Source organism: Trifolium pratense, linkage group LG7 (assembly GCF_020283565.1).
Source record: "Trifolium pratense cultivar HEN17-A07 linkage group LG7, ARS_RC_1.1, whole genome shotgun sequence".
NCBI lineage: Eukaryota > Viridiplantae > Streptophyta > Magnoliopsida > Fabales > Fabaceae > Trifolium > Trifolium pratense.
The window spans coordinates 55,755,122-55,768,690 of record NC_060065.1 but is presented as its reverse complement, the minus strand read 5'-3'; the positions used below and the strand labels follow the sequence as shown (position 1 = coordinate 55,768,690).

Below are 13,569 nucleotides of genomic sequence, written 5' to 3'. Positions count from 1 at the left end.
GCTAGGATACTGTCATTACAGTTAAAAAATACATGTCAATCATCCTCACTACTCACTACAATGCTCACAAAGTGGACAAATCAAAGGACATGTTACACACCTTTCCTTTAGTCGAATTCGGGTTGCAAGGCACCCTCCGCAAATCCGCCACAACAAATGTTTTGCTTTGGAGGAGCATGCACTTTCCAAATCCATTTCCAATCTTCTTGTGTTGGCCTAGTTGCAACACTGCCTGTCAAATTTTGCATCAATTTTTATATCCACTTTTTACACTATAATGACCATGCACATCATCATTCCATACCATTCTCAGCCCCATCTAGCAAAGGGATGTCAAGAATACATTTAGCAATATCAATAGAGAGCAGTCATTCTAGTTTATCTTTATTCCACATTTTCACATTTGGAAGCAAAAGATCATTAACACGGATATTATGCGCACCTTGCATTTGTGGTGATTTCATCCATAAGCCATCCTCTACTCTCAACCAAGGTTCACTCGTGACTTTTATGATGGTAAGTTCCTATCCTCCACCTACATCCATTCATTAGAACTTGACGCAATTTAATGGTGATTAAATCTCTATTAAAAAAATTTAAGCACACAATGTAAGTTCATAACCACTTGTTTAAGGAAAATCTAGGCCAACATTAACATGATGTAACTAATAAGCAATAACTCTTTGATTGTGTAAATGCTGACCTTGATTTAGATTTATGTGGAATTAAGGACTTGGCTCCCACTTGAGCTAATTTCCCATCCAACTCAATTTTTTTTGTTGATATATTTCTCCCATCAAATTTTGGTTGTTAATGATCATGAACAATGATTTTTCCTTGGCATGCTACTTTTAATCGCATCTAAACAAGGGCAGTAGCCAAGAATTCACATGGGATACTTAAATCCCTTTTGTTCCCATACAAACTCATTCCAAAATTTTGTTGATTAGACACACCCCCTCATCCCCAGCACCCTCCTATTAGTCCACAAACAACCTTCACTGTGGTCAAGTATCATCAAAAACATGTTTGGTTATTTGTCTGTTATAGGGCCAGTTTGCTTGAGATTTAAAAAAAAAAAAAAAAATCATTTTCAAGAAAATCATTTTTGTAGAGATTTTGAAAAAAATCTAAAGCTATTTGTCATTTGTTTACAATCATTAAAATCTATTTTTTTAAGATGGTGAGGGATGATGAATGATAAAAAAAATGGATTTTGAAAATAGATTCTCATTTTGATGAAAAATATGATTTTTTTACTATAATAATTTTTGAAAAAAAATTGAAACAAACACAAGATAAAAAAATAGATTTTTTTTTGAAAAATCTGAAACAAACAAGCTCATAATATGCTTATGCACCTTCCAAAAGATCACCACCTAAGGATGACCAAGTTCAATTAAGCTTAAAGTTCATAAGCTTAGTTTTAGAATCACAAATCAGCAGCATCCTAGCCATATTCTCATGCCAAAGCTTTGAAATCACACTCAAATGGTAATGGAATTTCATGTTATATAGTTCATTATTCGTCATAGTTTCTTAAATAGCAGCTAACCCCGAGCTTATACACAATTTATTCGAGGTTAACTTAGAGAAACTGCAGATAAATTTACTAGAAGAAATCAAGACACAAACAAGCATATTTGTGTTCATCTACAGCATTTTCTATATAAGATGTTCGGTTACAGAAGCCTGTAGCAAAAAACCAACATGTAAATTTAAAGATAAAATAAAATAATATATACATCAAATTAGGATTGTACTCGATAGGAGTGCAAGGAGGATAACATTTCTTGCGTGACTTGCCCCCTTCATCCCGTTTATAAGAAATAGCCTTACAAAGAAACCAACACATAATTATGATTACCGACCCCATTTCAGCTTTTGGTGTGTTGCTGGCCCCTTTAAGCAGAAAACATGTTTCTAATTGATTTTCATCGACGCTGTCGATTGCACATATGGCATGTGGTGGCCGATCTGGCATTTGCATAGGTACATTGCTCACAAGCCCAAAGATCATCAGTTATTCTGCTGGACAAAGCTTTAGGTGTCCCCTTTCCTTTTCCGCCTTTTCCCTTACCGCTCCATGCAGCAGTTTTTGAACTTGTTGCTTTGCTGGAAGTAGCTCCATTGCTATCCACGTCACATAAACCATTCTCTAATGCCCTAACCAAATTCTCAAAGTAGTTTCTAGTCACACTGCAAAAACAAATGAATTAGAAAATCAAACCATATAATTCGGGCACGATCATTAGTGATGTCATTGATATACTATTCAGTATAAAACTGCACACTGAAACCAAATTAACACACCAGCAGAACCAATATATCGGAAATACTACAAAACATGCAAAGAAAAGGCAAAAAAAAACAGCACACCAAGCATATCAATTTCATTGAAGTGTATCAGATAAGTTTAATGTATAAAATGCATCTATTTTCGTTTTACATTACCAGATTCCAACTTGAGACAGGATAGCAGATTTACCATATCTAATTCAAAACATGATGTACAAAGTATGTCTCTTTTCAGGAAACTCGAGGAAAATGTATCAAATTTGAAGTCAAACTCCAATCACAACCAAAAACCATAAATAAACAAAGAAAGGCTAATTCAGAACGAAACAGTAATAAGTAATAACACCTACGCAGTCAATCCAGTTAGTTTTGTACGAAAATCATTGAAGTCTTTAGATGGGCCCTCATCACTACTGAGGAATGCTTGGAGTTCCTTTTCAGCACATTGATGAAGTCTCTCCAAACCTGATTCTGCCTCACCTGAAGATATTAAAAAAAAAATAGTAATTTAGTCGCAAGGGAATCACAGTAAATGCAAGACATTTTTAATAAAATTGAAATCGACAAAAACAAACCTTGTAAGTACTCAAAGAACTGCTTTTTAGCATGTTCATTATCGGGTAAATAGTATCCATATGCATATGTCCACTTCAATACCCGCCTGCACTCAACTATCTGCAGACATCAAACAGAGTTTAGGGAGACATAAGAAATCTATTGTACAACAGTCAAATACATTCTCGCATCACATCACCCAGCTTCAGAAAATAGTTCAACAAACAACTTCATTTAAGTCATGAGTCCAGAAGTTAATTTTATTGTTAATCACAAATCATAAAATCTGGAGACCCGGAAAATTGGGAGAAATAGATTAATGTGGGTTTTCTTTCACACACTAAGGCAGAACAATGCATTTTGCCTATCTGTACTATTAAAAATCAATGTTTTTTTACTCCACCCGACAGTGCAAATTGCAAACCACATGTTCCAGTAAAAAAACCATAGGACCTTTAATCGCAGAACACCGCAATTCACGTTTTATATACTGTTTTACATTATTCTGGCAATTTATATTGCGATTCCAGCCACCATGCTATAAACTCTTTAATTTTTACATTTGCATTGCAAAGCATTAGATATCAATCCTGAATAACACAATGTTTTACAGCTATGACCAAAGGTAAAACTAATATAATATAATCATCTACCTGTAACCAGGCATCAGTTATGAACTTAAGCTGCGTCTCAGGTTGGCACTGTATGTCACTAAGCTTCCCAAGCTGCCAAAGAGAAAAAAATGACAACATACGAACAAAGGTTAAGCTCTACCGTATTCTTTGATCTGAAAGAATAATCAAAGGATTATGAAAGAAACAAAAAAGTTAAAATGAAAAAGCAGATTTGCCGCTGTAACCAATGATGGAAAGGCCAAGACTTCATCTGGACATTTTAGTTATATAACCAAAAATGTTTCCAAGATTCAATTTAAATAATTGTACAACAAATCATTTAAAATAAGGAATTTAAATTTGCAATTTCATAATTCCTGAAAGTTGTCAAACATACTCTAAAACAATAAAAGTTGAGTAGCACCGAAAATGTTCTATCAGTTGCCAAAGTCACATAGTGACACATACAAGACATAACATAGAACTTTGGTACGTGGTACCGGGGGGGGGGGGGGGGGGGGGGGGGGGGGGGGGCACAGAAAAAATGCATGTGTAGCTTACATGAACAGTTTGCATCTGTTGTAGATCAGCAAGAGCTTTTTGCCTTGACTGCAAGAGAAAGAAAATAAATTATATAGCCTTACACCATAAGAATTCTAGTAAAATATGAGATCAAATACAGAAGATACTAAACAGGAAAAAATTAAGGGGTGGTACATACAGATTGGTTGCTAGCCCATCGCTCGTAATAATGTGTGTACCTCTCCAATGAATTCTTTGCCATTTCTCTTCTTTTTTCAGTTTCATCATACTACATAGAACAAGAATTCTTTCACAATCTGATACTGTTACCAAAATATGTCTGGGGAATGTAGGCTAATAGTATACTGAGAACTGAATAGAGAAGAGATTAGTATATCTATGTCTCTTACCACCCCCTCTTGTTTAGCTGCTTCATAACGATTGCAAGCATAGAAACCCCCGGTCCTTTCACCATGTTCTGTCCATGCCCCAAGGCATAGCCTGTGTATATAAAAGAAGATTAAATGCAGTTAACGGCCATATAAGCTCAAATTATTTGAAAATAAGCCAATCCATAAGCCATGTTATGGTACCAAAATATAAAAAAAAAAACTTTAGTAATCCCCCAGGAGGAAGAGACCCATAATTTTCATGATACCAACAATATACAACAATTATATTGGTAACGGAGAAAGAGGACGCATGAAAAGAATAAAAATAATCATGTTAAAAAATTACAAGTATAAGAAAGCATACCAGCAAAATTCAAATTTACAAGGTGGAGTACATGTCATATGCATGCACCCTTGGTTTTTTTCGATCGGTCTCTTGCACTTGGGACATGGCTTTGAGTTAGCAAGTATCCTGAAAGTCCATTAATTTAAGAGTTAGCTCAGGGTCTCAACTCAAGTCTTGAGTATCCAAAAAAGAGTCAATGTAGTAGTAACAACACAAGACACAGTATCACTGTCTAGAGCAGCATAATACCCTGAAGGATTTCGCTGAGCATTAAGGAGAGCAGAATTATAATATTCCACGCATTAAAAACCGATCAAGTAAAATTGTAAAAAAAAAATTAAGTTAAAATATAGACTACACTGTTCTGTGTATATTATATTTACTTCTATTTTTTCATTCTTTCAAATGAAATGGGGGAACCACTCAGCTTCGGCTATCATTTGAACTTTTCAAGTATAAACTGTGAAAATCTAATAAACTTTCAATCCTAAAGATTCTTTGTTTGAAGTGTTTAATTTAATCATTAGCTCCTTTCACTTTTGAAAAGAAAGCAAAACACTCACAGAACATTCTCCAAGGAATGATTAGAGTCAAAAATAACAAATTTAACATGGGTTTCTCATGTTGTCAATTATCCAAACTATGTTTAGGGCCATGCAATATGCTGCTTTCTTAAGCAAAATTTAATAACAACAAACCAATGTTTTTCCTATTAGGTGAGATCAGGGTGATGAGCTACATGGATAAATAGTTGCCAAAAGACGCCATCATGAATACTAATTACAACTAATGATAGGCCAGTCAGTTCCAAATCCTTCCCAATGGTTTGGCCTAGAGTCTTTCTCTTGCCTAATGATTTTGCCTAGAGTCTTTCTTGGTCTCTCTACAACTCTATTTGACCATCCTTTGTATGATTCACCCTCCTGTATGGATATACTCCGCACATACCCAGAATACTTAAAATGAATTTCTAACATCTTATTCACAATTGGTGCTACTCTAACTTTCTCTTCAATGTTTTCAGTCTTAGTCACATCATGTCTATTATAACTGCTCACTGAAGTCAAACACCCCCTACAACAAAACTGCAATTCTTGATATCCCCCGTACCAAAGGGAGACCTCCAAACCACCAACTCCATCAGCTTCAACGGAGAAGATGGCAAATACATGAATGCATACCAGAAGGCGAAAACAGAGCTAGAGCCACTTAAAACTAGTTATATAAACACAAGATACACACAAGAATTGACATGTCCCGTACAAGCATAAAAGTAAATATTAAGAGATGCAAAAAGAAAATCAGTACCAGTTCATGTTTTCGGATTCTGCACTGTTTTTTAGAATCCACTTTGACACGGTGTCACAATCCACTGGACGGTGAGCCTCTTCAGTGCACTTTAGATAAAAAAAATACATCAGTTGAGCTGAACAAAAATATTTTAAATCACAACGCCAAGACAATTTGAACCAATCCAAATGCAACTTACATTCCAACAAAAGCTATATGAACAGAGGCAAGATACATCATAATTTTCAGTTCCAGCATCAAAATTAACAGCATGCTCACAACCAGGAGCAGGACACCACTTGGTCTAAACAAAACAAAGGGAGCAAATCAAAAAAGATAGTAATAGGTGAGCTGTGAGAGACAATGAGATGGAAAAAGAGGTCAAATATACAAATTAACTTATGAAGTTATAAGTTATAGCCATGAAAAGTAACAGTGAGTAAAATAAAAAGGGTTGGACAACATCAGGTGTGGTAATAATGAACCACACATAACACAATTTTGGAATTCACGAGTGTAGCTAGGTGATTATTTGGGGCTAATGTCTACCCACCAACATGTAAAAAAGAATTGTTGCGGATGCATTAATTGGGGGAAAAAAGAGCAAACAAGATGATACACAGATTGCACACTACTACTATCATTAATATCAATGTCTAAGTTGAATCTCTACAACATACCTTCTTATTGTCTTCAATGTAAGATCTAAGAAGGTAACGATCATACTTCTCTTTATCTTCATCAGATGCTAAAAGATTAATCATATCTTGATCAACAGCAGCACCACAAGCAGGATCAGGACATCTCAGCATCAAGCATCCCGGACCATCGTTAATTGAAGTCGTAATATATCCTGGCATATAGAAAAAGGATAGACAGAGGAGCATGACTCAACAGACAATAAAAAGAAACCATATCATCAGTAGAAATCATATCATCCGTAAATGAATATTAAATTATACAATGTATTAGGAGTTTAGGACCATATCATCCGTAAAAATCATACACCTGATGCAAAATAAGTTAAATATATCACACAATTAATACCTCCCCAGCATGAAAAACAGAATGGATGACCGCAAGAAGCCGTTAGAATCTTAGAAAGAGGATAATCTTCAAAACAGATGCCGCAAGTAAGCTGGCCACAAAAAGGGGGAAATTGTTAATCAGTGAAATAAAAATGGCACCCGGGAAGCAGAAGACAAGAAAATCCAATTACATTATTGACCTGTTTTAAAACCCAAACAACTATGTCTTACCTCTTCGGCATCAAGATTCACGTAAACTGGCTTCTCCAACAATCCAACTGTTCTTCGAACTTCACCTTCGTCAGCAAACCATTCATCATTAACCTTACTGACGCTCCTGCATCACAAACCCATATCTCCATTAGTAAATAAACATACAGTAAAGAACTTAAAAAAACCTTACATAACACACAAGGCAGCATCAAAATATATATACACACACAAGATAAAATGGCAAGTAACCCAAAAAAGATAATGCATATACCAATGATAATGACGAAGTAGGATGCTTGCAGCAACCTGCGGTAAGGAAAGAACTGCTGCTAATCTACTGATATCATCTTCCTGCCGTTGTCGAATATCTGATTCTTTCAATATGGTAAAACTTTGCTAAAATCCAAACAACAAACAACGGTCCAAAAATAAGTAACAGTCACAAATTCATAATAGATCAAAATTCATTAGGTCTTCTCATTTTCAATTAATAAATTAATTAAAAAAACCCATCTTTGCCATCAATACCAATCACACCCCTCTCAATACAAATCAACAAATTCACACTATGATCGTTAGGTATTATATATTCCAAAGAATAAAAAAATCATCTTTTCCATATCATGATCAGTAAAGTATATATTTTTTTCCTACCAACACAACACTCACACACTAATACAGTTTATAAGTTCATTATAAAAAATAAAAACACAAACTTGAAAAGCAACATTATGAGCTGAACAATAAATTGAATAGAAAATGAATATAGCAAAAAAAAAGGGTAAAAGAAAAACCTCTGTTCGACGAGACTCAGCAGGGTCAGAATCATCACCACCATCATCATAGTAATCATTATCAGAATCATCGCTGTAGTAATCCATAGGAACATCTTCGGTTTCACCACTGTAGAAATCGTCATCGAGAGACTCAATATCGTTGGCATCATGCATATCATCTTCGGAATCCATGGAAGAACCCTAGAGGATTAGAGGATCAAATTGATTGAAAAAGCGGTGGAGAAAATCTAGGGCACGGAATTAGGATTGGGAATCGGAAGAAGAAAGAAAGAAAGAAAAAAGTGTTTTTTTTTTTCTTTCTCCTAAACTAATGAGAGGCTTGAAAAAGGGAACCATAAAGAAATTGATCAAATCAAATTAAATACTGTCAAAGAAAAAAAAATTGAATCAAATTCTCTATTAAAAAAAATTGAATCAAATAAAATCGATAATAAATATTTCCTACATAATTTTAATTACGAATATCTTTAATTATTTATTAGTAAATATTATAAAAATTTGATATTTTGAACATATTCATCGAAACAAATCAAACAATATCTTATGGGTCTTGCTAACATGTGCCATAAGGACACATGTTAAGAATCCAAAAGTATAAACATTCTCTTAAATTTTGTATAATTAATTTGGGATCAAGTTTAAAAAGTAAAGTAAATGCATTAATTATGATAAAATATTTTCTTTTTTAAATCACTAACATGTGTCCTTAGGGCACATTTTAACTTTTCCCTATATATTTTTAGAAAAATACGATCAAAACAAAACATATAAATAGTACATTTAGTTAAAATAAGTCTTATAAAATTGGACGAGAAAGTATATAAAAATAATAAATGATATTAATATACTATTTTCTTGGCAAGCACTCCATATGTTGTAGCAAAAGTACCTTGAAGATAAGAAAGAGGGTTAGACCAAGATCGTCATTCCGAATCTTTTATATTATAAGCTTGTATACACAAGCAAACTCTAAACCCTAATTTGTTTTCCCTGTTTTCCCTCCATTTTATCTTGCAATTTTTATTAAAAAATAATACAATTTTGCCTTGACTAGGATTCGAACCCGCAACCCTTCAATGCAAGCCAATATTTCCAACCATTATGGCAAGTATACCAATTGTGATTAAAATTATGTGCAATAATTGATAAGCACCATCAATTTTAAAAGTATATCCTATCAAAATTATTGTTGACTATATTATTCATCACGAAATATTTTTATGTCTTTCCTGATCAATGATTTTTTTTTTACCGGATCATAAATTTAGAGAATAATTATCATGTGAGGTTTGGAAAGTTATTATCACGTGTAATTTGGAAAGTTATTATCAAACTCAATTCTACTAAATCAATTTTTTTTGCAATACAACCAAACACAACCATAGTCATGTCACTAATCACATTCATTATTTTGTTTTTAATATTGCAGATTTAATATTAACCGATGATCAATTGATATAATATGCACTAGCAGACCAATTGTGATTTAAATTATGTCCACAAAGTGTTAAGCTCCATCAACTTTCATAGGAAAGATTTTATACGACAATTAAGCACCATCAATTTTCATTGCACAATTTAAACAATTAAAAACCGATAATCTCTTATATTATAAGCTTGCTAACATAAGCTAGCCCTAAACCAAATTTTTTTCCCCTCATTTTCTCTTTCTTTTTATTGCATCTTTATATTAAAAATATACAGATTTGTCATCGAACCTGCATCTCTTACTTACAATAAAACCTTTCAACCGCTAAAACATGTGCTTCAATTATGAAAGAATTTAGGAATCCTAATATGTTAACCCTGTTTTTCAATAAATTTGAACGGCGGAATTAATCACAATTTTTATTTATTTATGGATGTCTACTTAAGTTTATGTTATTGATTACGTCTTTATTTTTTTTTTTAACCTTTAATTATCATCAATTTTTTAACCTTTAGTTATCAGCAATTTTTTTTAATAAGTAAACAAAACGATGGGGTTCAAAAATTATTTAAAAAATATATAAAATATAAAATAAGCACATAAACAAATATAGAATAATTAGTCCATGAAATTCCCTATACTACTCTTATTGAAAATGCTCTTAGAATTTTTGCATTTTATTTTTTATTGTTACATATTACACCTAATTAGACCCATGCACCGCATGGGTCAAAGTTCTAGTATTGAAGAATGAAACTATACTTAGTCATTGCTGTAAAAATTTCAATAATTTTTATTTTACTTATAAATTAATTTATTTGACTAATTTTCATTGGTAGTTGGGTAAACTGCTTGCAATTTTTTAAGGGTAATTTTTTATAAATAAATAAATAAACATTTAGATTTATGGGTTTAAGACATGTCAATTTTGTTTTCATGATGAAAAACTTGAGTGCCAATAAAGATAACTCTTCGAATTGGTACTTTGTTCAAAATATAAAGCTAAATTATACCTTTTGCTCTCAAATTTTTATAAATTACGATTTGTTCTCTTAATTTTTATATAGTATTATTGATATCGTAATTTTAGTCCATTTTACAAAAAAATGGCACTCATTAATTATAACCAAATCAAGATACATGTCACGTCAGCTTATAATGTGAGTCATCTTTTATATTATAAGCTTGTATACACAAACAAACTCTAAACCCTAATTTGTTTTCCCTCCATTTTAACTTGCAATTTTTATTAAAAAATAATACAATTTTGTCTTGACTATGATTCGAACCCACAACCCTTCAATGCAAGACAATATTTTCAACCATTATGGCAAATATATCAATTGTGATTAAAATTATGTGCAATAATTGATAAGCACCATCAATTTTAAAAGTATATCATATCAAAATTATTGTTGACTATATTATTCATCACGAAATATTTTTATGTCTTTCCTGATCAATAATTTTTTTTCTACCGGATCATAAATTTAGAGAATAATTATCATGTGAGATTTGGAAAGTTATTATCACGTGTAATTTAGAAAGTTATTATCAAACTCAATTATGCTAAATCAATTTTTTTTGCAATACAACCAAACACAACCATAGTCATGTCACTAATCACATTCATTATTTTGATTTTAACATTGCAGATTTAATTATTAACCGATGATAAATTGATACAATATTCACTAGCAGACCAATTGTGATTTAAATTATGTCCACAAAGTGTTAAGCTCCATCAACTTTCATAGGAAAGATTTCATACGACAATTAAGCACCATTAATTTTTATTGCACAATTTAAACAATTAAAAACCGATAATCTCTTATATTATAAGCTTGCTAACATAAGCTAACCCTAAACCAAATTTTTTCCCCTCTCATTTTCTCTTTCTTTTTATTGCAGCTTTATATTAAAAAAATACAGATTTGTCATCGAACCTGCATCACTTACTTACAATAAAATGTTTCAACCGCTAAAACATGTGCTTCAATTATGAAAGAATTTAGGAATCCTAATATGTTAACCCTGTTTTCAATAAATTTGAAGGCGGAATTAATCACAATTTTTATTTATTTATGGATGTCTACTTAAGTTTATGTTCTTGATTATGTCTTTAATTTTTTTTAACCTTTAATTATCATCAATTTTTTAACCTTTAGTTATCAGCAATTTTTTTTAATAAGTAAACAAAACGATGAGGTTCCAAAATTATTTTAAAAATATATAAAATATAAAATAAGCACATAAACGAATAATTAGTCCATGAAATTCCCTATACTACTCTTATTGAAAATGCTCTTAGAATTTTTGTATTTTATTTTTTATTGTTACATATTACACCTAATTATACTCATACACCGCATGGGTCAAAGTTCTAGTTATATATATACATACATACAGACACATTGTCGCTTGATTGAATATAGTTGTAATACATGCTTCATGTTAACCTACCTTATGAGTAATAATTAAAAAATATGAAACTTAAAGCATCTTCAATGGTGATATCATTTTGGGTATCATACATTACTAACAAGTAATCCCTACAATGCCATGTAATATTTATGCAACTCATACATATTTTACTCCGATGATAATAATATCAATTTTTGAGTATCATGCATTAATGACAAACAATAATGTTTTGACATATATATAGAAGCTATTGAATAAGATTTATATACCAAAATAAAAATAATAACATTAAATTGATGATACGGTACCTTATTTAAGGTACCAGTATCATCAATTTTGATACCCTCCGTGTCACGTCATGGAACTCCAATGATAAAAAAGTTAAGGTATCATTAGTCTATGAAACTCTCTTAGATACCTTTATTGAAGATGCTCTTAAATCGTGGGAAAAACTAAGAGCATCTCCGATAAGAGTATTTTAAAGAGTTTCATAGGTTAATGATTCCTACTTTATTTAAAGTACAATATCATCAATTTTCAGTTAAAAAAAATAAATATAAAAGAGATCACTTGTTAATAATATATGACACATAAAATAGTATTTCAGTCAAAGATGCTCTAAAAAAACATTATTTTGGTATTTGAGTTAATGTAGTTATTTGCTTACTTATGGTAAGTTTTAAGAGTAACTCTAAATTGGAGGGAACTAACAAATATTATTTTGTGATTTGATTAAGGCTTTGTTTGGTAATTAATCTATAAGCTAGCTTATAGCTGAAAAGTTAGCTGATTGAAATTAAAGTGTTTAGTAAAATTAGTTTTTTAAATGATTGATAAATATAAAAAAGGCTAAATTGTACTTTTGGCCCCTTAAGTTTCAGAAAGTTGCGATTTTGGTCCCTTATATTTCAAAATAGCACTTTTGGCCCCCTAAGTCTCAAAAAGTTGCAATTTAGACCCCCTATGTTTCAAAATAGCACTTTTGGCCCCCTAAGTTTCAGAAAGTTGCGATTTTGGCCTCCTATGTTTCAAAATAGCAATTTTGGCCCCCTATGTTTACCCATTTTGCAAAATGGAAGTTCAAGACACTTTTCTAAATGGAAGTTCAAGACACTTTTCTAAATCAAAACGACATAACAAATCAAGTCATTACATATATGAAGTCATTACATAATTAAAAAGACATAACAAAAAGCACGAAGAGTTTTCAATTTCCATTGTTTCCTATTTTTGGATTTGGAATTAGGTTTTTTTTTTACGTATAGTGAAAAATGCTTTTGAATAAACGTCACGAAGTATTTGGTTAATTCTTTAGGATTTGAGATTATATATGTGTGTTAGTGAAAGAATAAATTTAAAGCATGTGACTTCTTTCTTTTAACTATAAGATAACAAAAAAATGTTGACGTGGCAGCTGAGTCACTTAAGTGACTTGCCACATCAACTTTGACTCGATCAAAATTGACCTTTTGCAAAAGGGGTAAAGATAGGGGGCCAAAAGTGCTATTTTGAAACATAGGTGGCCAAAATCGCAACTACTGAAACTTAGGGGGCCAAAATTGCTATTTTGAAACATAGGGGGCCAAAATCACAACTTTTTGAAACTTAGGGGGCTAGAAGTGCTATTTTGAAACATAAGGAGTCAAAATTGCAAGTTTCTG

General features: G+C 31.9%; 1 protein-coding gene across 1 annotated transcript; it reads right to left on the bottom strand.

Annotated features, from left to right (window-relative positions):
- Positions 1-1,490: 1,490 nt before the first annotated feature.
- On the bottom strand, positions 1,491-8,424 carry LOC123894056 (probable E3 ubiquitin-protein ligase ARI7). The gene is made up of 15 exons (XM_045943931.1): positions 8,053-8,424; positions 7,530-7,654; positions 7,277-7,382; positions 7,065-7,155; positions 6,698-6,870; positions 6,217-6,321; positions 6,036-6,124; positions 4,746-4,853; positions 4,400-4,490; positions 4,189-4,278; positions 4,029-4,076; positions 3,507-3,578; positions 2,874-2,973; positions 2,649-2,778; positions 1,491-2,199 (listed from the first exon to the last, which is right to left on the bottom strand). The coding sequence occupies exons 1-15, from the start codon at positions 8,224-8,226 to the stop codon at positions 1,935-1,937; spliced, it is 1,767 nt and encodes a 588-aa protein (XP_045799887.1). The 5' UTR covers positions 8,227-8,424; the 3' UTR covers positions 1,491-1,934.
- Between the last annotated feature and the right edge of the window lie 5,145 nt (positions 8,425-13,569).

What these genes read in the sequence shown, in the direction of transcription:
- LOC123894056 (XM_045943931.1), bottom strand. Translation starts at nt 8,226, where the DNA reads ATGGATTCCGAAGATGATATGCATGATGCCAACGATATTGAGTCTCTC. An exon ending in TGTAAATTTGAATTTTGCTG is followed by an intron (nt 4,491 to 4,745) that starts GTATGCTTTCTT and finishes TTATATACACAG; the next exon opens with GCTATGCCTTGGGGCATGGA. An exon ending in AACAGATGCAAACTGTTCAT is followed by an intron (nt 3,579 to 4,028) that starts GTAAGCTACACA and finishes TCTCTTTGGCAG; the next exon opens with CTTGGGAAGCTTAGTGACAT.